The following is a 26,134-nucleotide window of genomic DNA, read 5'->3' as shown; positions in this document are numbered from 1 at the left end:
GCCACTAGATATACTTTGTATTATCATTCTTGGTGTGAACGTGCCTTTATGCAATTCATCATTTATCTTTTTTTGTGCTCTTTTACCATACACATTTAGTCCCATCTAATAATTTAGCTTTCAATGAGTTTGCATGTCACATTTTGTCTTATTTACTAAAAACTTCTCAAAATTGGTTCTTTTACTGTTTGATACTTCACCAACCTTTCCTGAAGGCAAAGGTTGCAGGCCTCCTCCAAATCTGAGAGTGTGGCTCTAGACACTTTTTCACTTACAAGTGAACTTGTGACATGATATAGGGGAAGTCGTGGCCTAATGGTTAGAGGGTTGGACTCCCAATCGAAGGGTGTTCTAGTCTCGGGCCGGACGGAATTGTGGGTGGGGGGAGTGCATGAACAGCTCTCTCTCCACCTTCAATACCATGACTTAGGTGTCCTTGAGCAAGGCATCGAACCCCCAACTGCTCCCCGGGCGCAAGGCATCGAAACCCCAACTGCTACCCGGGCGCCACAGCATAAATGGCTGCCCACTGCTCCGGGTGTGTGCTCACAGTGTGTGTGTGTGTTTGTGTTCACTGCTCTGTGTGTGTGCATTTCGGATGGGTTAAATGCAGAGCACAAATTCTGAGTATGGGTCACCATACTTGGCTGAATGTCACTTCACTTCACTTTTAGTGTACAAGTCAGTAGGTGTCATCATCTATCATCTATTCCTCGGTGAGCATTCTGAAAAGATGAAGATGAAGAGAGAGCTCTCATCCTCTTACCTATCAGTCATCTTCACCAAAGGTGTTTTTCTGTCATCTGAAAAAAATCAAGTGTATCACCATGAACACAATGCTGCTGCAATGCTGTAACTGTAACTCTGTAAATAACATATTATAATAAATAAAAAAATTCATCTTTGATGCATTGCAAATAAAATAAAAAAGGTAACATTTTTCAAAATATTACGTTAACTAGATCTCTGGGATCAAAAAAGAAATTCTTTATAAAGCATGAGACATTGCAAAAGATGCGAGAAGCAAATGCAACAGTCAAACACATCTGTCTGCATGTTAACATCGAAAACAATGGAAAAGGAGCACAGCGGAATGCAAAAAGTTGTTCTGTGTGAACATCCTCTTGGAAAAGGTGTCAATCATCTAATAACTAACATGACAGAACCTCTTTTTTTCAGCTAAATAATTCATTTGTTGGAAGTTTAGCTGTAATATTTAGTTTTTTTTTTTTTGGACTGGCTCAAGCACATAATTTGAAAGCAGGCTTAAGATAAATACTGGTGCTACATCCTCCATTTCCCATATAGATACTTGCCCATTTCTCTGCATCAATAAAATATATAAGTACTGTTACATTTAAATACTTTCTTTATATATATATGTATATATATATATATATTAGGGATGCACGATATTGGATCTTGGCCGATATTCGATATGCCGATATTTTCGAAATAATTTTGGCCGATGCCGATACCGATATCGATATATATACAAATATATACTGATAAATTTAAACTTTAATTTTACTGAAGAGAAATCCATGTATCTCTTCTGTACTGATTCTACCATAAATTTATTATTTTACAAATGTAGACAGACATTCACATCTGAAAAACAGGTCAATTATTTCACTTGGAGAATATCGGTTTGGCTCATCGGCAGAAATATTCATATCGGCCGATACCGATAATGGTCATTTTAAGCTTTTATCGGCCGATACCGATGTTGTGCCGATATTATCGTGCATCCCTAATATATATATATATATATATATATATATATATATATATATATATATATATATATATATATATATATAATATATAAGTACTGATACATTTACATACTTTCTTAATTAAGTGACAATATTTTGGATTAAAGCTAACTACAACTGCGAACGAAGATATTAGCATTCCTGTCACAACCACACAAAGCATGTATGGTTGTGTATATTATATATATATATATATATATATATATATATATATATATATATATATAAACAAGCAATCCAGAAGCTAACTTCTGTCAAATTCAATGCTGCAAAATGTAACTTAACCAGACGCTTCAGGAAGGGCACAGGTTCAGCAACAGTGACAGAACTGCCTTGGCCTGCAGGTCTGATTAGACACAGTCATTAAATTCTGTTAATCATGTCAAGTTTTAGTATGTTAATGGATATGACATTAATGTATTTTGTCTTGGTGGGCAAAATCTGCAATGCATGTCAATAAATACTGCTGTAAGATGTGCTGCTGCTACATTAATAGACATAGCAAATTTAGGCATGTGGAACTGGGGGAGGTAGATGGTTTTAGAGGAACTGCAGGACCAGCTTACAGCAAACACTGAACCAGACTATTAACTATTTATACACCAAATTCAGTATTTTTAAACCCATTTTAATAACTGTTTATTTTGTACCTTTCAATAAGTGCAAAAGTGCATGTGTCTCCTCCTCTGCCTGCTGTCACACTGTAGCATGTCCCATTTCTGCAAGTGAGCACTAACTGTAGAGTGGGGAAAAAAGGGTTCCCGAAAGAGTGGAGTCACTGGCAACTGACTCTGCAAAAGGGGATCTCATGGGATCACAATATTGGCACATGGACATCCTGCAGAAGACATTCAAGGGTAAAATTCCTTCTCTCAGTATGATCACTGAGACATTGTATTGTGCCATTATATCATGGTTTATTATTATCATTGAGAAACACAATATATCATAAATAAATCTTAAATAATTCAATACCGAAGCAGATCTACCAAACCGTCGGTCCCATATTGTAACCGTCAAGCCCTAGAACAATGAACCGTGTGCAGGCACTGACGGCAGAGCAGAGGATTTCTTGAGAATTGGGCCACAAAACATGTGTCCTTTTCTTTCTTATTTATGCAGTATAAAGGTATGAGTTATAGCTGGAGTACCCTTCTCTTTAGGGTATTTCATGTGTTTGTTTGCCTTTCTGGCAAACATTTCTGTTGGTTGTACTGATAGACTGGTTGTTATGTCTATATAATGTAAAGATACTTCATGAAAATGTTCCTAAATGCCGCATCGATGTCTACTAATGAGGTGATTTTGGCCTGAGCCTATTAAGGTGTCTTCCTCTGTCTTCTGCAGGATCTCAGATGGACTTTTCAGAGAGGTTCCTTGAAGACATGAACAGTAAAAGAAAGACATACAAACTCATTTTAGAGCAATGCTTTAAACTAAATACCTGAAGGGATTTCTGGAGGAAATCTTCGTGACATTTTGGCTTCTGTGGTTTGTGTAGCCTATGGAAGAGCCTATGGAAGGAAAATTAAGATCTTCTCATTAAAGTAATTTAGCAAACTATGCCAAAAAACAAACAAATCAAACATACTTGTAGGAACAAAACATACAGAATTAAAAAAAATATCAGTTTAAAATGTCCCTCCAAGGAAACTGTGAATTTTGAACTGACAACAACAAAAGCACCATGTTAAGAATTGCTTAAAATGTAAAATACAGTAAACAAGAATAGAAGGTTTACCAGCTAACTTTCCAACTAAAGCAGTTACCTGTTTGTTTCCAGCTCTTTGATCCACACAGCTTGAAGGAAGCAATAGACATCCAGGCAAACACATCCACTAGCTTCATTGAAAATATTCCCAAAACAGCATTAATGAATCAGTAGGACTCATAGTTACCTGTATTTTTTGTTTTATATTACAGTTGTCTGTGGCAATTCCCAGCGAGGCACATGCCGTGTTCTTACACGGGTGTGAGTGGATGTACTAGTGACTAACAGACCATGAGGGTGACCCAGAAACACGTAAAGTCATTCATCAGAGCAGTTTCATGCACATTCAGCAGCACTCACTCCATCAGCTGCTGATGGAGTGAAGCTTATTATCCCAAAGAGACCTCCATGATTCAGTTTGGTTTCTCGACAGTCGACACAGGACAGAATCACAACACCATGAAACAACACCAATAGATTCCTGCAGGCAATGAAATAATCTAAACAAGCTCCATGCCACGTTTAATAATAATGTTAATAAATATTACTACTACTGTTAATATGCTATTTGCTAAAGCCTTCTTACTTTTTCTGTATTTCAGTCTGAGACATAACAATGAGACATAATTTGGAAGCACATGCTCATCTGACCATTATAAAAAAAAAGATTATTTATTTATTTATGAACAGATAAATAGGCCTATAACCTTAGTAAAAAAAAAAGATATATACACCAAGTTGTAGATTTAGACATTTTATTTCTTGAACAATATACCCAGTTATATGTAAATACAGTGCTCAGTGAGTGAAAAATGTTAACACCAAATGTAGTCTAGAAACCTTAATTTGCAGTCATCATAAATGATGTGATTTTGGCAATGAAAAGTGCTTTAACACATTAACGCTGCAAACAATCCACAGAGGCCTGCTTCCCTAATGCCCTCTGGTCTAGAAAAATGGGGGTGCATAACCAATACTTTCTTTAAACTGGTATTCTGAACATTTTGAGTCTTAAACCATGGAGGTCATCAGTGACTCCAGGGGGAAAAGTGCAACTGAGAGTGTGAAACCACTAATGTTCACAACTCTCTTAGTACAATTAAAAAAAAACATTTAAACACATCAATACACACTGAAGCAAAAACAAAAGTACTGAGCTGTGATCACAGTTGATAGCTACCATCATTCCTTTTCTGAAAGAAACCCTCATACTGTATATAGAGCCTATTTGGAATTTTTTGTAACAAAATATTTGGTGTAATACGCTTTAAAAAATAATCTAAATACGGTCTCAGAAAATGGAAATATAAATAGATAAGTGTAAAATATAGAAAGCTATCACATAAAATCACTAGATTTTTGGTAAACAAAGCAACAGAGTGCATCAGAATACAGTAAAGTGTACTACCAAAATAAGTTATTCACAGATCAGTATGTTATTTACATATACCTTAATGTTACATAAACAGTAACAAAACCACAATACTTCATGTCGCAACAACACCTTCTGCTGCCGCTATTTTAGGAAAACTGCATTCAGTCTGTGTCCCTTTTAGCGCTTAACTCCATCAGCTTCATGAAAGGAGTGTAGATCTGTGACGGGCCGGTCCTCGCTCTAGGACTGCTGGTGGAGGACACTTCTGAGGCTGTTGGAGATCTGGAGTCCCCGTCTTCAGGGCTGGTCTGAACATAACTTGATGTTTGTGTGGGACTGGTTCCAGTTTCTTGTGTGTTTACTGCACTGGAGAGCAGCATTGAGCTGTACTGACCAGGAGTGTATCTAAGAAGACTATAGTTCAGTCTGCTAGAGGATCTCAAGGCCGATGAGATGGGGCTGGGTTGGACAGGAGCGACGTACGCCGGCTCCTCAGATCTATGAACACAGGAAGAGCATGTGTGTAAAGCCATGGCCTCGAAAGCAGTTTTAAATTTCCTATGGCAAGGTGATCTGGCGCTCATTACCTAATGGGGAGGTCACAGCCAACTCCAATGTCCCTGGTGGCTACTTTAGTCTCAGATGCGCTCTGTATAGACATAAAATACTTCAACTTGTCTCCTAACTCATTATTCTAGGAAAAGAAGCAAAGCAAAGGACAGAGTCAGACCATAGGCATGGGAAATTAAGTAGAAAATTAATTTCACATAAAAAGAGAACACCCGACGAAGACCGATTCAGTTTAGATGTGTGACAACCAAAGGGACTCGAAGAGCCCAGCTGACAGAATAGCAATGCATTCAGGAATAGACACATTCAGCGTGCTTATTCCAACCAATCTGTGTCTTTCTAGATTGGTGAAGTCGAGGTGCATGCAAAAATCAGATCTTGCTACATGGAAACCGTTGCTCTTACCTCGCACTCCACAATAGCAATCCTGTCCAGCAGCTCGGAGATGAACATATCCTTCTGTGCAACTTTTGCTCTCAGTGTTTCGACCTGCAGAATTGTTTGTTTGTTTTACAATTCAAAAGATTACATTAAAATAACCGTGTCATGACTTCTTGAAAGGACATTTTGTGTAAATAGTATACTCTTGATAAGTCTCTGTAAATCCTCACCTCCTCTATCATGGCTTTGACCTTCCTCTGTTGAGAGAACACCATATCGTTGAGATGCTTTATTCGCTCTCTCAGTTCTGCCGCTTCCTCTTTCAGCTGCTCCGACCTGAGAAAGAACATGCTGCTTAGGAGAGATATCATTTATGCAATTAAATACTGAAACACAATATTATTGGGTATTGCTCAGTTTCACCGGGAGCTTTTTTTTTTTACTCTGAGAGGACAAAATTAAGACTTTTTAAGAGGGAAAAACAAACATAAAACAAATTAATTACTTAGATTTATGTAATTAATCGGGATTAATCTTAACATAATAATCTGTAGATAGAAAAGCATTTTCTCTCTGAAATTCCAAATGAATATAGAAACAACAAAAATACATAATTTTTTAATATTTATTATATTAAATACTATGAATGAAGGTCAGTACCACGGATACCAAAAGCATTTATTATTATTTTTTAATTTATTTTTAATTTCTGGGAACAAAATAAGTAATTATAGCCATTCATCAGTATAATTATGGACCAGGCCTAAACTACAAATCAACCATTTTTTTTTTTACAATTACTTAACACTGAAACTATTCTAACAACTTTAAATTTCAGTGAACATTAAACAATATTCACACAAACCCATTATAATGAATGTCTTATAGTGTGTTCGGTGATATTTCTGGGTTGTTATGAAACTGAAACCATCCTGAATTAAAGAAACATGACATCAACACTGTTTCAGCTGCAAACCTATTGTACTGTAAGTATACATTAAATGTCTTACTGCTTGGCCACAGCTTTATCTGCATGGTCAGTTTCGTCCAAACCACGTAAGCGTTGTTCACATTCACAAAGCTTTTGTATCAGGTCACCCTTTTCCTGTTATAAAGAGACAAGTGTTGAACAGAGTTTCCTTCCTGGTAACAGATAAAGGCTGAGCCGACTGATATTATTTACCTGAGCCATACAGTTTAGTAGCCTCTCCACTTCAGTAATTCTTTGATCCCTTTCAGCGATCTTTGCCTCAGCTATCTGAGCGTTCCTCTCGGCCTCCTCAAGTCTCTTCATGTAGTCATCAAGCTGTGCCTGCAGACACACAGGTCAGAACTACAGTCAGAACTCTGCTCATCTGTCATCATCATCAGCATTCTCTTGGAAATCTTCACTATTTCCACTAGGTGGCAGCCTTAGTTAGAAAAAAGTTTTGTCAACATTTTTCTCTCTTCCCTGGTGAATAACTACAGATGTTTCCTGTTAAGATTGGAATCCTTACACCCTGCTTGTGGAGTATAATACAAATGTAGTCTTGTTACAGTGTGGTTTACAATCTTTCACACATTCAAATAAATGCATTTGTCACATTATCATGCAGTGCAGTTCTTGTTGAAGTAGCTGGACAGTAAGAGGTTGTGAGAGTCTGTTTGTTTGGTTATATCTGTACCTGCAGAGCCTCTATCTCCTCTCTGTATTTCCTCTGCTGTTCCTGCAGCTGTTCCTCATATTCCTTCTGGAGCTTTGCACTCAGCTCTTTTAATGCTTGGGTCTTGGCCTCCTGAGAAGTCTCCACCTACGTACAAAATGCTCTTTAGTCGTCTCATGTTAATAACCATGCTATTTATTTAAAAAACAGTGACTTTTTTCTTTTTCTTTTTTTACTTCAAACAAATTCACTCCTGCTTGGATCTTTAGATCTCTACACATGCTATAGAACAAAAATCTGAGTAAAGCTATCCTTTTAGTCAAGTTATTGTTCTGATAATATAATTTGATTAAAATATGTGTATTAAATAATTAAATAAATAAAATAAAAATGTAATTAATAAAATTAAATAATTAATTATTTTATCCAGAACGCAGCAGCAAGATTAATTTTTAATGAGCCGAAAGGAATACACCTCTGTTTATGAATTTGCACTGGCTTCCAATAGCTGCTCGCATAAAATTCAAGGCATTTATGTTTGCCTACAAAACCACCACTGGCTCTGCACCCATTTACCTAAATTTATTACTTCAGACTAATGTGCCCTCTAGAAGCTTGCGTTCTGCAAGTGAACGTCGCTTGATTGTGCCATCCTGAAGAAGCGCAAAGTCACTTTTACGGACTTTTAAATTAAATGTTCCCTCCTGGAGGAATGACCTGCCCAACTCAGTCCTTAGCCATCTTCAAGAATCGGCTTAAAACCCATCTCTTCCATCTTTATTTTACCCTCTAACTCTAGCACTCTGTTCTTATTCTATTCTTAAAAAAAAACTAACTAGATTTTCTTTTTTTTTGTATTCTGTTTGTTTTCTTTTCATTTATTATACAATTAACAAAAGTAAAAAAGGCCTCTAACACTAGCTTGCTCTATTCTTTTTCTATTCTATCTGTTTTCTTTTTATTAATTATATAATAAACGAAACTTGCTACATGTACTGCGTTAAGCTAACTGAGACTTTTTATAGCACATATCTTTGCTCTTTTGTAAGTCACTTTGGATAAATGCATCTGCTAAATGACAATGTAAATGTAAATAATACAAATAAATAATTTAGAAAGGGTTTATGTTTTTCTAAATCAACTTGTAGAAGTAAAGATTACAGATTACATAAATAGTCCTAGTGTATGACTAATTATTTTTTTTACTTTTCTAGCTTTACCTATTAACTTTTAAGTACAAATATTCTGTGTACAGTACATTTTGGTCGTTCAGACCATTTTGGGTCCCCAAACAAAGACCCTTTTTAGTGAGCAGATTTTAAAAGATAATATTTTTCTGGGCGTGAAGAACATTTAATAATCTAGAGAACCTTTTTTACTATAAAGAATCTTTTTGTGCAATGGAAAGGTTCCATGGATGTTGAAGGTTCTTCATGGAACCACAGATGATAATAAAGATATTGTCGATTTAATTACACAGATACTGTTTAAACTGAACTGAGCAGGACGATGACATCACTGAATTCAATGATGAACTGCCTTTAAATTAAAATTGAGTGTTTGCTATTGTCTTTTTGCATTAATGACACTTTTTTCCCTTTTTGATACTGTAAGGCTGCTTTAACACAATCTGTACCTGTGTTCTTAAAAGTGCTAAATAAATAAAGTTAACTTGACTTAAAAAAATTGTTTTCATAATTTAGTAGTCAAAATTGTATATACAATCATTAGAAAAAGTAAAAAACAAGCAATACAACAATTATAAAAAACTATAAGTAAAAGAAAAAAAATATTTAGTCCAAAGTATTATGGTAGGCCTATCAGGTTGTTGTAACATGAAGGCTTTGCATGATAATAATAGTGTTGCACCTGATTTTTGAGAGAGTGGTTTTCAGCCTGTGCTGCTGCTAGCTGTCTTTCCGTTTCCTTGAGTTTCTCCTCTGTCTTCTCCAGCGAGCTGCGCAGGGTTCTCATCTCATCTCTGTTCCCCACTCGATTCTGACAGCTTTCCAGCAATGATTTCTAAAACACGTTTATATTCAAAAGTTGACAAAAAAAACAGATGTCACGAGTTTCTCTGGACAGAACAAGCCTTTGTCAGCTGGCAGTGACCACACTGATGGTGTACCTGTAGATCAATGTTTGCTGATATGAGGGAGCTGTTCATCTGGTCAAAGCTATCCATTCCTGCCCTTCTCGTCCTCACCTCTGACTCAAGGTAACGCTTATGAGAGTTGGCTGCCTGGGACAAACACAGTCAGCACACTGAGAACCTGTCATACGACTATAAAAATGCATTTTGATGAAGCCTGACAGGGAAAGGTTTGATGGCTTGCTGTGTTTTGCTCACCTTTAATTCCTGAGTTAATTTTTGCACTGATTGCTGCATCCCTCCAAACTGGCCATACATTCGCTCTCTGACCTTTTCCAAAGAGTCACGTACCTATGAGAAAATAAAGATGGTTTTTAGTTATCTGCTTGGATGTACATTCCTGAAGAACATGCTAACTGGTTAAGCAATAACTAGTCTTTACCTCTCTGATGTACCTCATCTCATCCCTCAGGTGACTGACAGACCACTCGCGAGCCATCACTTCCTGTTGGTGGCTGCTGCCTGTGCTCTGCACCACGCCGTAAACTCTGGGCCCGTGCTGAGCGGGCTGTTCCCGGCCCATGCCATTAGTCACAGAGTGCTGGGGGAATAGGAAAACAGGGCTCAGATTTCAGCTTGTGAATGTGTTCACAGCTGTGAAGTCCAATGTCACCGCTGTGTGTCTGAGTGTGTGTACACCTCCGGGAACATCACGGCTGATAAATAAGACTGATAGACTGTATTTGTGAGTGATATGCTCTGGTATTAGAAGCATTGCTGCTGAGTGTTCACAATGAGAGGATGGGATATAGACAGTCAGAATAGTCCTCAGTGAGGGTGTCCATATTTCTGCATGCCAGTCAGAAAGAATAATAATTAAAAAAAAAAACCTTTGTATATCTACAGTTTCACCATAAATATACTTGAACTTGAAACTTGGAATGCTGTTAACCTTATCCAGTGAAAGTACATAAAGAAAATATTTCTTTCTTGACAATGCCACGGGCAAAGTAAAGTGAAAAAGGTGTCATAAGAGCAAACCACAGGAGCAACTACAGCTGAGAAGATCTCAGTCAAGAGCACAGCAATGAGGATCAATGGCCTTACAGTTTATTCTGATTCTGGATTCTGGGACCTTTTACACTGGGTCACTTCTGTCTTTAAGATTTAGTGTCTAAAGGAGTCATATTTCATGTTTTGCATGGATTAAGAAGCTCTTTTGTGATATGTTTAATAAGTGAACAAGCATTTTACTGTGCAAAGAAAGGCCTGAAGCCATATAGTGCAGATACACTTCAGCTCATGCTTGCTTTGCAAACAATAACATACAGTACTGAATATCTTTTGGGAAACAGGCACCTGTGTTTTAAACACTATCACTATCAAAGATAAAATTACACTGATAATATTACCAGGTGACACAAAAACATTCAAACATACAGTATACTAAAATCATATGTGGTCTATTATGTTCCAAAAGGACACAGCATTATATAATGACCCAGTGGAAAAATATTGTGTCTTCTATCATTCAAAATTTTAGGGCAGTTAGATTTTGTAATGTTTTTAAAAAAAAAAGAAGTCTCTTATGCTCACCAAGGCTACATTTATTGATCAGTAAAACAGCAATGTTTACGTGAAATATGATTACAACTTTCTTTTTTTATATTTTAATTCATATTAAAGTGTATTTTTAAAATGTATTACCGAGATTGTAAAGCTGTACATTACTTCAGTGTCACATGATCCTCCAAAAATGATGCAGTTATGCTGCCTTATATGTTTTATACTTTTTTTTTTCAGGATTCTCTGATGTATAGAAAGTTGCAAAGAATAGCATTTATTTTAAATAGAAATCATTTGTAACATTATGCATCCCTTTTCAGATTTTGAGTCCTTGCTGAATAAAAGTATTCTTTTCTTTAAAAAAAAAAAAAAAATTCATTCTTACCAACTCCAATTTTTTGTCAGGTAAATATTAGAAGAATCAGATATGAATCTTGACATATGCATGGGTAATGGTATTCGGGTTCGTTTGTGTTCTCAGAAGCTGTCATACCTTGTCTTCTTGTTGAGGTGATTCTCTCCCAGGTGGTCTTTCTCTCTGCATGAGCCCATTTTTCTTTTTCCAGGAACCATTGAGCAGTTTCTCGCCCTGTGATGTAACGTTTATTATTTTCATAGGTCTTATCAAATTTTTCAGACATGCTGATGCTTGGGGTGATAACTGGACAAAGGTTTTATCCTTGCCAAATGTCTTTTATGCAACACATAAATCCTACTTCTAATAAGCTTTCCTGTTTATGAGGAACCATATTCCATCTTTTTCATGTGTGCTATTTTCACATCGTACTGAGGAGGAACAACACTGATGAAGTCCAGCTGTGATCACACGCTCAGGGTGTGGTTTTCCCCTTTCTCTTTTCAGGACATAGTTTCTCAGAACTGTAATCTCATTCATGTCATGACCACACCTCCTCAGAACTCCTCTCCAAACCAAAACACAGTGCTTCAGCTTCCTCACCGAGACAAACTGAATTCTGTCTCAACCTTCAGGGCAAACAGGAGAATCATTCTTCATTAAAATAGAGAATTAGATGTTGAGAAAATATGATGAATGTTTCTCTCTGATTCTGAATGAAGGGGAGCAATGTGTGTGAGTGGGTGGAGATAAGACAGAACAATGATGCCAGTGTTTCGCGTGGCCTTCTGCACTAGACTTCACTGAACTTGACAGATAACCCACAAAAACACAAGCCCATGAGAATACATTTGAGTAGTTCAAACAAGAGAAAGCTATTTAATATGTTGAAAACAGGGCCTCCCGTTTTTGGCCTTTTGAGTAGTGATATGAGTTATGTGTAGTGATAAGTGAATCATTTTGGGGATTTAATTTAGCCTAATAAATCTAGCAGAGGCATTAACTTTCTGGGGTGGCCATCCTGATGTTACAGTGCAGCATTATTTCTTAAAAAAAAGGTTACTTTGTAATAAAATATTAAAGGTTTACCCAAAAATTACAGCTCTGTCATCAGTTACTCCAAAACCATAAAACTTTAGTTCATCTTCTGAGCACAAATTAAGATATTTTTGTTGAAACCTAAAAGAATTCTGTCCATTCGCTGAAAGTCTACTCCATTAATGCGGGCGCTTTACAAAGTTTATAAAGGCATACAATTTTGAAATAAAATTTGTAAAGACATCTTCATTTGTGTTTGAAAAATGAACTAAAGTATTATGGATCAGAAACGACATGAAGGTGAGTAAAAGAGGACAAAATGTAAATTTTGGGTAAACTTTAAATCTTTAAACTAAATATCAAAAATCATTACTTGACCAAATTTACTAAGCACCATCCTTTTGCTAGAAGATACAGTTACTGTTGTAAACAACGTGAGAATTGTGTTCTCTGCATGCAATGTACTTTCATCTATTAAAAGAGCTTATTCATACAATGACAGACAACACTAACAAAGTGCAGCTGCATTAAACTTTCATGCACATTTTGACGATATTTCTGTGCACAATATTCATATACAAATACAGAACTATTTATCTATCATCTTAGATAAATAAAAGCATGTGTTTTCCCTGTTTCATATTCTACCTAGCTCAGGTAATCTTACTGATTGAACTGAACACTATTCACTGAGCTGTATTGTTGTTGTATAAAGATGTGCTTGAGGGTGTAAACTCAAGTCTAGCATCTGTGTTTTACAGAACAGTATATATCTGTTTGCATGCAGTGGGTGGTGTCGGGACAGCTTCCCACTCCAGCTTTGCTGAAACCAGTTTTGTCATCATTCTGTGCCATTCAGCTGAATGCTTTTATGAGAAAACATTGCCTTGGGTCAATTTGAATTTCAGGCCTTCCTGTAATCCAACAGGTGTAACTTGGGGAATTCAGACCACAGGTAGACTAGTATCCCATGGAGGATAGGATTACACACACCCATCTTAATTTTGCAGTGGCTTCTTGTCTTGGTTCTTTGTTATGGCAGTAATAGAATATCTCAGTTAAAGGGTTAGTTCACCCAGATAGCAAAATTATGTAATTAATAACTTACCCTCATGTTGTTCCAAACCCGTAAGACCTCTTATCTTTGGAACACAGTTTAAGATATTTTAGATTTAGTCCGAGAGCTCTCAGTCCCTCCGTTGAAGCTGTGTGTACGGTATACTGTCCATGTCCAGAAAGATAATAAAAACATCATCGAAGTAGTCCATGTGACATCAGAGGGTCAGTTAGAATATTTTGAAGCATTGAAAATACATTTTGGTCCAAAAATATAAAAAACTATGACTTTATTCAGCATTGTCTTCTCTTCAGTGTCTGTTGTGAGAGAGAGCTCAAAACAAAGCAGTGTAGTGATATCCGGTTCGCGAACGAATCATTAGATGTAACCGGATCTTCTTGAACCAGTTCACCAAATCGAACTGAATCGTTTTAAACGGTTCACATCTCCAATACGCATTAATCCACAAATGACTAAAGCTGTTAACTTTTATAATGTGGCTGACACTCAGAGTTCAAACAAACCAATATCCCGGAGTAATTCATTTACTCAAACAGTACACTGACTGAACTGCTGTGAAGAGAGAACTGAAGATGAACACTGAGCCGAGACAGATAATGAACAACAGACTGACTCGTTCAAGAGTCAAGAACCGGTTGCATCGGATCACCAGTAGTTCTTTCGGACCGTTCGATTCAATAAACCGGTTAAAGAAAACGGTTCACCGGTTCTTTTGCGCTTGACGTAATGGCGTCATTTGCGATGATTGCCCTTGATTCAAGCCTTCGGTTTACCTGCACTCATAACATTAGCACAGAATCAGTTCAGAATCAATCACCAAAAGAATCAGTTCGGTTCAAACGCCCTGTGTGTCGGTCTGCTTCACGCTGAATCACACATGCGCAGTATCATGAGCTCCTCGAATCGGACGCGTACGACAGAAACGGTTCTTGACTCGTGAATGAGTCAATGTTGTGTTCGTTATGTGTCTCGGCTCGGTGTTCATCTTCAGTTCTCTCTTCACAGCAGTTCAGTCAGTGTACTGTTTGAGTAAATGAATTACTCCGGGATATTGGTTTGTTTGAACTCTGAGAGAGTGTCAGTTACATTAAAAAAGTTAACAGCTTTAGTCATTTGTGGATTAATTCGTATTAGAGATGCAAACAGTTTAAAACGATTGAGTTCGATTTGGTGAACTAGTTCAAAAAGATCCGGTTACAGCGAATGATTCGTTCGCGAACCAGATATCCAGACTGCTTTGTTTTGAACTCTCTCTCACAACAGACATGGAAGAGAAGACAATGCTGAATAAAGTTGTAGTTTTTGCTATTTTTGGACCAAAATGTATTTTCGATGCTTAAAAAAATTCTAACTGACCCTCTGATGTCACATGGACTACTTTGATGATGTTTTTCTTACCTTTCTGGACATGGACAGTAGACCGTACACACAGCTTCAATCGAGGGACTGAGAGCTCTCGGACTAAATCTAAAATATCTTAAACTGTGTTCCAAATAAACGGAGGTCTTACGGGTTTGGAACGACATAAGGGTAAGTTATTAATTACATAATTTAGCTATTTGGATGAACTAACCCTTTAAATAAAATGCTCTCTAAATTTTGCACTTAACTATCCTGACTGTATTTTTCCCTCTTCTCATTTAGTCTTCCTTTGACCTGGTTTAAACTTTTGTAAACAGTTACAGTAGGCTGTCACTTAAGCCCCTTGCACACTGAGAATCTGTAAAATACATGGGTAATGTGTACCAGCAATTGTTCCCGGGTCTATTTTGCTCCTTTCACACTGCCAGTGATTACCCAGAATATGACGTAACCCGTAAAGGTCCCGTAATGACACGTGACTTCTGGATTTGATGTGTAATGTACGAGTCGAAAAGAAGTATAGGTCTCTGCAGGAAAGTAATGGGAGTTACCAGATCAGGGTGTTTTTACACCATGATACCTGATTGGTTGATGCAATAGTGACGTTAGGATTAGGGGTGGGGTTGGGTTGGGTTAGGGGGATCATTTAGATTGCATGATTTAGAAACAACCAAGCAGTTTGAAAACACCCACATTGTGATAAACGCCCACTTTTGTTCTGCAGAGACCTAAGTCTCGTCGAAAACGCTAAGCACATTAACTTTCACTGAAGCTAGCGAACAATCTCAGCTTCAGCGCCGAAAGTGAGGAACTAACTGATCTCTGCTTCGTTACAGTTTGCACAATTTTTTTTCGTCAAGAACGTTGATCTGTCTTCAAAACAACCGGTAAAATAGTTGCGCGATAATGTTCGTCATCACTACAACACACCCTTTACGCCATTGGCTCTGGCTTTTTACCACACAGCGCTCGTCCCGGGACTGAACCAGGCAATGTTACTAGAATCAATCGATCCCGGCACGTGTTTGCGTTCACACAGGAGGCGACCAACGTGCAGTGTGAAAGGGGCTTAATTGTTCTGCAAAGGACAGCATATAAAAAGCCTCTACATTCAAAATCAATGCAAAAACCCTGACATCTCCCAGATACTGGATATCCATACCTGGAAAGTTTTTCTATGCATAGCCAACTAATTAATATTAACATAAAGGCTAAAAAGTTTTTTTTTCTCAAATGCTGACACTGAATGCTCCATGGAAGTTCATCTCTGTAGCCAAAGGTGCAGTCGCATTAGCAAATTTTCAGTAAAATTTCACAAGAAGAAAAAGTCCATAGTCCATTGTCAATAATGAATGCATTAACTCACTTTCAAACAAAGCAGTGTGGCAAATTTGTGTGACCAACTTGAACTGTTAAATCTGTGCGGTCTGATATCTGCCCTCACTAGAAACTCTCAATCCAAATTCCAGATCGAATTGGCGACTGGCAGCTAAACAAACAGGCCTGGGTTTTGTTTATTGACGCTTCACACAGCAAAATGCCCACAGCTGGCCTTTCCCATGAGACAGACACTGATAAGACCATCAACAGTTCTATGTTGGCACAGCTCCTGGATTTCTACTTCTCATTAGTATCTGGCTTATGAAAGTGCCTGATGTTCCCAACGCAGCTCCTATCAGAGACCAAACAAGGTGGATATCAGTTGAACTTCAAGGACTAAGAGCTGCAGGGTGCAAGTTCCTGGCCAAGGTACAGATCAAAACATTGAAGTACATGCAGACACACCTCTCTTAACTTCTTTCCCAGCACACCACTGTCTATAGAAGGCTTACAGCAACTATTGTCAAATATACAAATTAATTTCTCACACAGACTAAGCTGTATATGCAAACAAGCTTAAAATTAACTTTACCTCCCTTGGTAAACAGGTGACTCAAATTCCCGAGCTTTGTTTCATGTGACTCTGAACTTTGGGGGCCGCTCAAGGATATTTATCTGCATGAAACCTAACTTGTTTCTAAACATACTGGCTTAGAATGTAAAGTGACAGTAAACTAAGGAATCTTTGCATGTAGTTCCAAGAATGCACGCTTATCTGCGTGCTTTTATCAGTAAAGGTGCAAGGCATGTTACGGGCAAGCAGTTTGGATCTTTGACACACAAACCAAGTGACAGAGCAAAAGGAAGGACACGGTCTCTGATTTATATCTCTTGAACACGGACACAGACAAAACAATGTTGAAAATTTCCCCTTTCTGAAATTCCATTTTTCACATCCTTAAAAAGTAAGCCTAAAGGTAAATCCTTAAATTAAAGCCTATAATTAATTAAACTTGCCATATATACAAAATATATAATACAAAATGTCAAATATAAATATCCAGGGGCAGACTTAGTGATTTGGAGGCCCTAAGCAAATTCCAAGCATGGGGCCCTACACAGTAACTGTGTTCTTTTACACCTAACTCTTATTTCACTCACTCGCTCTCATAGTTTATAGCTTCGGTTATTTATCATTTCACAACCAGTAATTAGTCAACCTGATGTTGTTCTAAAGCCATATCAGGCTACCTTATTTTTTTCTGATCAAAAAAAGAACACTATAAAAAAATATATACAATTTATAAACTATGAAATTATCCCATGCCACTCATTCCATATTCCAAGTGTTCTGAAGGCATACGGTAGGGTTTGCCAAGAAACAAATGGATAATGTAATCTATTATTAAGCAAAAATCTCCAGTCATTATTTACATTATATCTACACTTAGCTAGAACTTAGCACTGGATTCTAATTTAAACACTTCTGGTCATTGCTTTTCAAGTTAGTCAGCAGATATGTCTATGATTGGCTGCATAATACTGCAAATATGATTCATCAATATCAGATGGGGCCTCCTGATTCCCCGGGCCCTAAGCGGCCATTTACCTCACTTGAATGTTAAGTATTGTTTTAGGCTAGGTTATTGTTAGGTCATCTTGTTGAGCTTATCCTGTTATCAGGACATCATGCCATTTGTGGTGGTAGTCAAACAGATTGGGGACTGTGTGAAGTCAGTGTGAAAAGAGGAAGTTTGTTTATTATGACGTGAAAAGACAGCTAGCGCCAATCTGTCTGACTGCAAGAACTTTACTGAAAGATGCTAAACAGATACTTACAGAGTTGACGGATTCATTCTGGGATTTGGGACTGTCCTCAGGCCGGAGGGTTAATCTGAGACGCCTGATTCTCCTCTGACAGACATCACACATACACACAGAGAAACAAACAAACAATGATTAGCCACAATCAAAAAAGTTTAATAGGTGGACAATGTGATGATTGTTATCTCAAGATAAGATGGAAGCAATTTCATTGAAACCAAAACAAAAACTTTAAGTCCTGTCAAAGATAATGCTTATCTACTGAGAGACAAATGTCACGCATGAAAAGAAAAGAAAAAAATGCTCCAAGTGATTTTATATCACTGAGACAAAACAGTATTAAAATATGAGTGCCCATAAACATTTCATTGTTTATCCACTTCAGATGTGGACATCTATTCGACACAGATCAATAACTACAGTACTAGTCAAAAATGTGGTTCTCATGGGTTTGATGCCCTCTCAAAAATTCTAGGCTAAAAGCTCCAGGTTTGACAGTCTTGTGAACAGATGTTCTGTGTGTGTTTTATGACCTTATTTCAGTGACTTCAAAATTGTCATTTTTCACTAATCATGCATAAACGTTGTTTTCTCAAAAACACAATCATGTACATACATGCTATTTATATTTTATTGTAGCCCAGTTTGTGCTGATTACAGTGTTTTCAGACTTTAGCCATGAATATATTTATAAACAACTGAAAAAAAGCACCGAAGTCAAGGCATGTCAACATTTTTCCAGGCCCCCAAGACCCCCTAGGCCTCAGAGGGTTAACCACTTCAGATGTGGCAATCTATTTGACTCAAAAATGTGGTTCTCGTGGGTTTGATGCCCTCTCTGCCATTTAGTGCCATCTGAGAGGGTGTCAGTTGATTAGCTGTAAGAATGTCTCTGAAAGGAAGCTGACCGCAGCAACAGCAGCTGAGCACCAGGCCCTGATAAAATAAACATGACAGGGCCCTGCCTCCCAGGACGGTGGCTCTTATTACAGGCCCCTCTCTGAACAACACAACACTGCCTCGGACACGTCAACAGCGCTCGATTAGCCTGGATATGGACGAGTCATTAGGGCACAGTCCAATGCGTAAGTCACAGCCGAGAGACACAGAGGACAGAAACCAAACCAAACACAGGCAAGCAAACACCTAACCGAGAACCACTTGAGTCAGGAAAATGCAAAGTTCAAAAGAGCAAGAAAACATGATTGAGTGTTTCCTACCTCATTGAGGTCTGGTATCTCAGTGGTGGCTGTGGTGCTGATGGCACCAGCCCTGCCATTTTTCAGCATGTCTCCTTTTCACGGTCCACGCCACACAAACACTATCAACGTCTGCGCCCACCACTGCAGGCTACACACCAAAGAAGGAGATACAAGATATGTGTGTGTGTGTGTGTGTGTGTTAAAGAGGGGAAGAATGAAAAAAAGTTCCCTTCAGCAGCTCTGCCAGAATTCCTTCCCCCGGATGAGACTGGAGACCGAAAGAGAGGGGAAAAAGAGGCTCTGTTTTCCAATGTGCAGAGGTCAGTAGAAACACAGCCCTCCAGTGAACAGACAACTCCAGAGTGACAGCGTCCCATATAGACTCCTCCTGACTGAGAGAGAGAGAGAGAGACAGAGAGAGAGAGAGAGAGAGCGCTGTCAGTCTTTCAGTATCTGTGCTGGCTACGTAAGCTTTGTTTCCCATAAGACCCGTCGAGCAACATTTCACCTGTGTGTTCTCCAGCTCCCACCTACCTGTAGCCAGCTGCTTTTGCAGGGTTGGGTTGATAATGCTGGGGTGGAGCCCTCTCCATTTCTACATGGGAAGGTGTCACACCTTAGGCGGTTACGCCACTTTTGACTGTAATGTGGCTTGAGATATTATGCTTACAATTATGGTGGATTTCAATTTAATTTAATTTAGTAATAGGATCATATCAGTGACTAATAAGGGGAAGCAGGAAGAAAAAGAAAAAAGCATGATATAATTGATATAATTTGTTGTTATTGTGATTCATGGAGTCATAACTAAGAACTTTTTTTTGAGAAATAATTTACCCCAAAACAAAAAATTTCTCGTCATTTACTCATACACGTCATTCCAAACCTGTTTGACTTTTGACTAAATGTTTTTGTCCAAACAGTGGAAATCAAGAGTCATTAAATGTGTTTGGTTTCCAAGATTCTTCAAAATATTCTCTTTTGATTTCTGCAGAAGAAAGTCATACAAGTATGGAACGACACGAAAGTCAGTAAATAGTGACAGTCTAGTAGGTACTACATTTGAAACCATTAAAAAAAGTTTGTTTTTTTTGTTCCACGTAAATTATGAATATGGGTAGTATGGATGAAATCCTGACTTTCTTTCTGACATGTTTTCACGGTCACATGACCTTCAGCAACAGTTGTGTCATTTCACTGCAACTTCATGGGATAATAAAGGGTTAATCACATACAAGATTCAGACTCTCACTAAAAATAGTAGGTCATAAGGGTACTTGAATTCTGACATACTACTCATCTCACATACTGTTTTTTCTCCTACTACAGGGAAGCATGCATATTCAGACACAGAGAGAATGTTTTTTGGGTGAACTATCCTTTTAATAATTATAATTATAATAAATTACCATTTTAAAAAAACATTACCATTTTACTTGTTGTGCAAAGAACAATTGTCTCAGTCAGAAAAAACTGGACTGCAGATGCCTTGATCTTGTTTGAAGAAATCTTTAATGTGTGATTTTGTTTGCTTAACATATTTCAAAGTGCGCAAGGTGTAGGTCAATCATTAATCTAGGGAACCGACAGTCCACTACCAGTGTAATCATTAAGCCTCCATATTTGTGAAATGAACCCCTTGGAAAACACATAAAGGCTGTAAATTGCACTTATTATTGCTTTTTTTCCCCTCAGCACAATAGACCTTGAGGCAATTTAATCAATCATCACAGGGATAAATGGGCCATTTGAGTGATTATCAATTTTTGTATGACAAAAGTTTTAACTATTTAGAAATCCATGAGCATGATGAACAGCTGAAGCAGCATGTGAAAGGTCACAGGGATTATGTTTCCAGCCTTTCATGATGGAAAACAGGATCCCATTAGGAGTAGTCCTACTGGAGAAGCTCTGCTAGTCCCATTCAATCCAATATTGTGATCAATATGAGGCTACAAAGAGGTACTTAAATAACAACCATTCAGCATTGTGTTCATCACTTTCTGCAAGCGAACAGTGCCTACATTTGTTTTGTGTGTGTGTGTGTGTGTGTGTGTAATAAATGCACACGTAGGTTATCTTCTAGGAAATTTGGTTCTACATATACAAATATATATGTGTCCCTGGAGCACAAAACCAGTCATAAGTAGCACGGTTATATTTGTAGCAATAAAAACTCAATGTATGGGTCAAAATTACACATTTTTTATGCCAAAAATCATTAAGATATAATAATATGCATTGCTAAGAACTTTATTTGGACAACTTTTAAGACGATTTTCTCAATATTTAGATTTTTTTGCAACCTCCGATTTTAAATAGTTGTATCTCAGCCAAATATTGTCCTATCATAACAAACCATACAGCAATGGAAAGCTTATTCTCATTTATTATTCTTATGATTTATTGAGCTTTCAGATGGTGTATACATTTCAATAAAAAATGACCCTTATGACTGGTTTTGTGTTCCAGGGTCACATATGAGATATTTCCTCACTACAAATAAACAGGAGTTTCTTTGAAAAGGTGAGTCGACTCGTGTGACTAACAAGTGAGGATCGATTCTCCTGTTCTCACGCAAACCTTTTCTCAGTTGGTATGGTATTTTGAAAACAGTTTAATCATACTCACTTACATGAAATGACTCCAGTCATATCAGGAGTCAAATAAACGCTGAATTATTAAACAGAGAGATGGCTGCTTAAGTGCGTCGTGGGGGGCCTCCGTGTTGAGATGACATGACTAGAATAATACTCATCTATAACTAAAAATAATACATTTTGGCAGCCAGCTTGCGTGTGAACATCCCCTATTCCATCAGAGTAACTGAAAACAACTGAAAAAAAAAATGTGGAGTCGACTCCAAAATACCCTATAAATCTAGTAGTGTATATCAGAATCGACTCACTCAACTTGATTCTGTTTTGCTAGTGACTCGTTCTTGTATAGAAAGCTGTGATTGGCTAAAATTGTGAATTGGGCGTTCCAATAACCAATCACATACCTCAGATAGCGATCCTATGACTGGGACACTCTATGCCCTGTAAAAAGTCAATCGTAGTGCATGTACTACACGCTCTTTCTCCGTTATGCTGTTGGTAGATTGTTGCCTAGCCTAGTTATGTATTTTTTGTATTGGACTATGATTTTTTTTCCGACGCAGCCTGTTTCTTTTGACAAATTCCAATAGTGTATCGTTAATCGATAATAAAAATCAGCACAGCATAAACAATTTGTAATATGCTCTTTCATATTATCCCGTGAGCCTTTATGGAACTTCAATGTTTATGTTTTATGTTAATAGTGCAATTGTTATGGATGTAATTTGACAGAAAACTGTACCACTGTATGTCGTCTGCAGGCTTGTAAACAGTGCTCAGGTTTTAAAGCACAAAGTACTTACTGTTTATAGAATTGAATGGATTTATACAGCCTGCATAAATTATTCAGGGGAGCTCCTGGCTTTTTCAGAGGACAACACACATTACAACATTTTCCTGGCTGTGAGGTTTTCCTCATTAATGCTAAAACAGGATGAAGCATATGGCAGATGAATTCTCCCCTCCTCTGACCTGAAGATAAATCTACAGTTGCTTTGTCTTCACAACCATGTGACATATTATTCAAGTTCACATACACCATTTCCCAACACACAGCATTACTGGTAAACATTATTACATCCATTACATGCAGTCTATGCATGACAGTTCTCACATTTAACAAGGAAAAGAAAAGGTGAGTTAGAAGCCTAATGTAGTGTTATTTACGTATCGTCACCTTGCTTACCTGGTCTTACTAGATAGTGTGGATTCCCTGAGGTGCAGAAGAGACACATTTCTGAGATGAGGAGTGACAACAGGAAAAGGAAGAAAAACAGAGAGAGGGAGAAACAGAATGCAAATGTTTGTTTGGAGAGGTTATATATCAGGAAATGTAGTGGGCCTAAAATGAAGTCAGTTACTCTCACCAGACCATTTTATGAAAGAAAGTCAATTAGCAAATGTTAACAAATAAAAGACATGCCATTTTGAAAAGAGATCTGCTAAAGGTAGAAAGGTAACAATACAATACTATGTGTTTATGGCATAATTTGACCATAGGAAGATGACTTAGTTTGATTATTCCTGAAGAAACAATTCAGTTTTGTGTTCAGGTTGATGTGTGGTCTAGTTTTATATCCCATATAATATCATAGAAGACCCTATTTAAATTTGCAGGCCCACACTTTTTATTTTCCAGTGCAAAAGGTACATCCTGCCTGAAACAATGGCATAGTGCTTTGCCTTTTTGTAGTGTTCTCAGCCTTTTAACATGGTCTGGAACAACAGCACATGGCTGGCTGAACTGTATATATGTTATGCAATGTGACACTACCTTCACTTTCAAACCCACCTACATTAAAAAAATAAATGATTTAATAGTAAATCGAAACCAACAAATCTCGGAAGGCGCTTGAAAGATGTGCATGATGGCCTACTGCTGTTGTAACAAACAACACATATTGTTTAGCCAGCAATACTGCTGTCCTGGAATAATTGCCTTGTTGTTATTCGTCATGAACCATGTAGTAGGCTCACCTGCAGCTGACAGGTGCGTAATTACAGATGAATGACTGTCTAACAACATCTTACTCTGTGACGATGTCCACACAGGAGACAAAGAAAGAGCACTGAGAACTGGTTATTTGACATTTATAAGTAACACTTGGGAACATGTTGTCTGTGAGCGTAGCAGAGGTAAACACCCACTTGTATGTTCTGTCACAGCAGATGTATTTTAAGTCTGCCTACACAGTAAGTTTGACTCGTTAAGTAAGATTTTTTTGGAAAACAATTATTTTATTCAGCAAGGATGCACTGCATTCATCAAAAGTGACAGTAAAGGTATTTGTAACGTTACAAAAGATTTATATTTCAAATACATGCTGTTCTTTTGAGCTTTCTAAATAAAACGGATCAAAGTTATCACAAAAATATTAAGCAGTACAGTTTTCAAGATTGAAAATAATGGAAACGTTTCTCAAACATGAAGTAATGATTTCTGAAGGATCAAGTGACACAGTAGAAGACACAAGAATAAATACATATTTGAATTTTTAAATTTTCATTTATATAATTTTCATTTATATAGTGCTTTATTGTGTATTGTTGTACCCCCAAGGCACTTTACAGTCACGTGGGGGTCTCTTGTCAACCACCACCATTAAAAAAAAGTCATAATATTTCATGTTGTTATGAAATGAAATATAAGATTTTTAACTGTATTTTTGATCAAATAAATACAGTCTGGGTGAACATGAGAGACTTATATAAAAAAAATTATAAAAAATAATAACATTTTAAAACATCTTACTGACCCCAAACTTTAAATGGTATTTTACTACACTGAACAGTTTAATAAACTGATAAGAATCAATAGCCTAAATTTTAATTTCCTCTAATTTTAACTTGATTATAGGGCTTAATTAACCAGCAGTAAACCAAGAGTATCTTAAGGGCACTTAAGAGGATAAAACAAAAGTTATAAATCATAACGACATTAGATAAAGGCAGGATGAAATGCAATCAAACAAATAAGTCTCCCAGAGAAACCAGATCTTTTATAGAATCACGGATATACCAAAATATGTTGGATAAAATGATTCAAGAAGAATAAGTTAAAGAATAGACTGAGGGGAAAATGGAAAACCAAAGCCAGAAATAATGAAAGAACGGGCAAGAGAAAATCCTGTTCTCCTGTGCTCTGTTTACTCTCTGTTTGTGAATCTCAAGACACAATAAAAATGAGGACGTCCCCAGAATGAGCAAACAGTGGTGTGAAAAGATGAGTTTGAAATACAAAACGAGGCTGGCAGCTAAACATCTTCCTGTTCTCATTCAGATCAGTGATGGACCGGCCCCTAATAGATCCTGTCTGCCAGGGGCCACCGCACACTATTAGGATTCACAAGTCTGCTCATCATACATGTTTCTCCAGATAGGGACAGGACGTGTCCCTGATGACTGTTCAATCAAGCATAACTAATCCTGTCTATTTATTACAGCTGTTTACTAAGGCAAGCATACTATTGCGATTGCACATTCTTTGGATACAGATTTGAACAATATCCTAACACAGTGTTTCTCAAAAAGAGGGCAACAGGATGACCTAAAATTATTTATTAAATTTATACATACTAAAGATGACAAAAAACAACAAATTTTAAACTAAGCTGTATTATTATTATTATTATTATTATTATTATTATTATTATTACTAAAAACACATGATCAGAAACTTGAGTTGGCAATGATTGTTCTGAAAAAGTGCCAATCACGTGTAGTATTATTTTAAAAGGCATCCAATCTGTGACTAATGATCATAAAAGTTATGTAAGTATGTTGTAAGGTTGACTGACTACCAGATGGTGTCATTATAATCTGTTTATGTATTTGAGTCACTTCCTCAATTATACTGTGATTACTGGTCATTAGCCGAGGCATAGTCTGATCAGTGGGGTTGTGAACTTAAATAAAAAATGATTAGAACAAGAGCCGTTACAAAGTCACGTCGTTTAAATCATTAGCTGAAGACAAAAAAAAAAGTTTTCAGAATCGTTAGTTGGTTCCAAAAGTTCGATGTATACGTCATTGTGAACGTCTGTACTGTTGACATTGTTTACATGTTCAACCCTGCAGCACTTCTTACTGACCAGCAGAGGGCGGTAGAGCCACACCGTGGTGTTCAAAAAGCAACTTGTTTCTAAAATAATGGACTAATATAAGAAAACTTTGCCATAGCCTAGATCACCAAAGCACTGTGTGTGTATGTGTGTGAGAGAGAGAGTTTGTGAGGAG

The 26,134-nt window shown here is 37.3% G+C and overlaps 1 protein-coding gene across 3 annotated transcripts; it reads right to left on the bottom strand.

Moving 5' to 3' along the window:
* Positions 1–4,227: 4,227 nt before the first annotated feature.
* Positions 4,228–22,126, bottom strand: LOC127962522 (myocardial zonula adherens protein). Of its 3 annotated transcripts, none has more exons than XM_052562126.1 (15): positions 21,934–22,126; positions 19,317–19,690; positions 18,112–18,186; positions 11,613–11,708; positions 9,996–10,154; positions 9,812–9,904; positions 9,590–9,703; positions 9,331–9,483; positions 7,483–7,608; positions 6,999–7,127; positions 6,826–6,920; positions 6,046–6,151; positions 5,840–5,923; positions 5,452–5,513; positions 4,228–5,362 (listed from the first exon to the last, which is right to left on the bottom strand). In XM_052562126.1, exons 2-15 carry the CDS (start codon positions 19,383–19,385, stop codon positions 5,026–5,028), a joined length of 1,698 nt encoding a protein of 565 aa, XP_052418086.1. In that variant the 5' UTR covers positions 19,386–19,690; positions 21,934–22,126; the 3' UTR covers positions 4,228–5,025. The 3 variants fall into 3 exon arrangements, with proteins under 3 accessions (XP_052418086.1, XP_052418085.1, XP_052418084.1); XM_052562125.1 differs by having other exon boundaries at positions 5,452–5,558; positions 21,930–22,123; XM_052562124.1 differs by having other exon boundaries at positions 5,452–5,558; positions 21,934–22,123.
* Between the last annotated feature and the right edge of the window lie 4,008 nt (positions 22,127–26,134).

Source organism: Carassius gibelio, chromosome B7 (assembly GCF_023724105.1).
Source record: "Carassius gibelio isolate Cgi1373 ecotype wild population from Czech Republic chromosome B7, carGib1.2-hapl.c, whole genome shotgun sequence".
In the NCBI taxonomy this organism is placed as follows: domain Eukaryota; kingdom Metazoa; phylum Chordata; class Actinopteri; order Cypriniformes; family Cyprinidae; genus Carassius; species Carassius gibelio.
This window is presented reverse-complemented; position numbering and strand designations above follow the sequence as displayed.

Bases quoted from the DNA above. Each gene is read 5' to 3' on its own strand.
- LOC127962522 (XM_052562125.1), bottom strand. From the start codon at position 19,385: ATGCTGAAAAATGGCAGGGCTGGTGCCATCAGCACCACAGCCACCACT. The intron at 10,155-11,612 runs GTATGACAGCTT...CTATTCCCCCAG, and splicing joins CACCTCAACAAGAAGACAAG to CACTCTGTGACTAATGGCAT. The intron at 6,921-6,998 runs GTAAATAATATC...TCTTTATAACAG, and splicing joins TACTAAACTGTATGGCTCAG to GAAAAGGGTGACCTGATACA.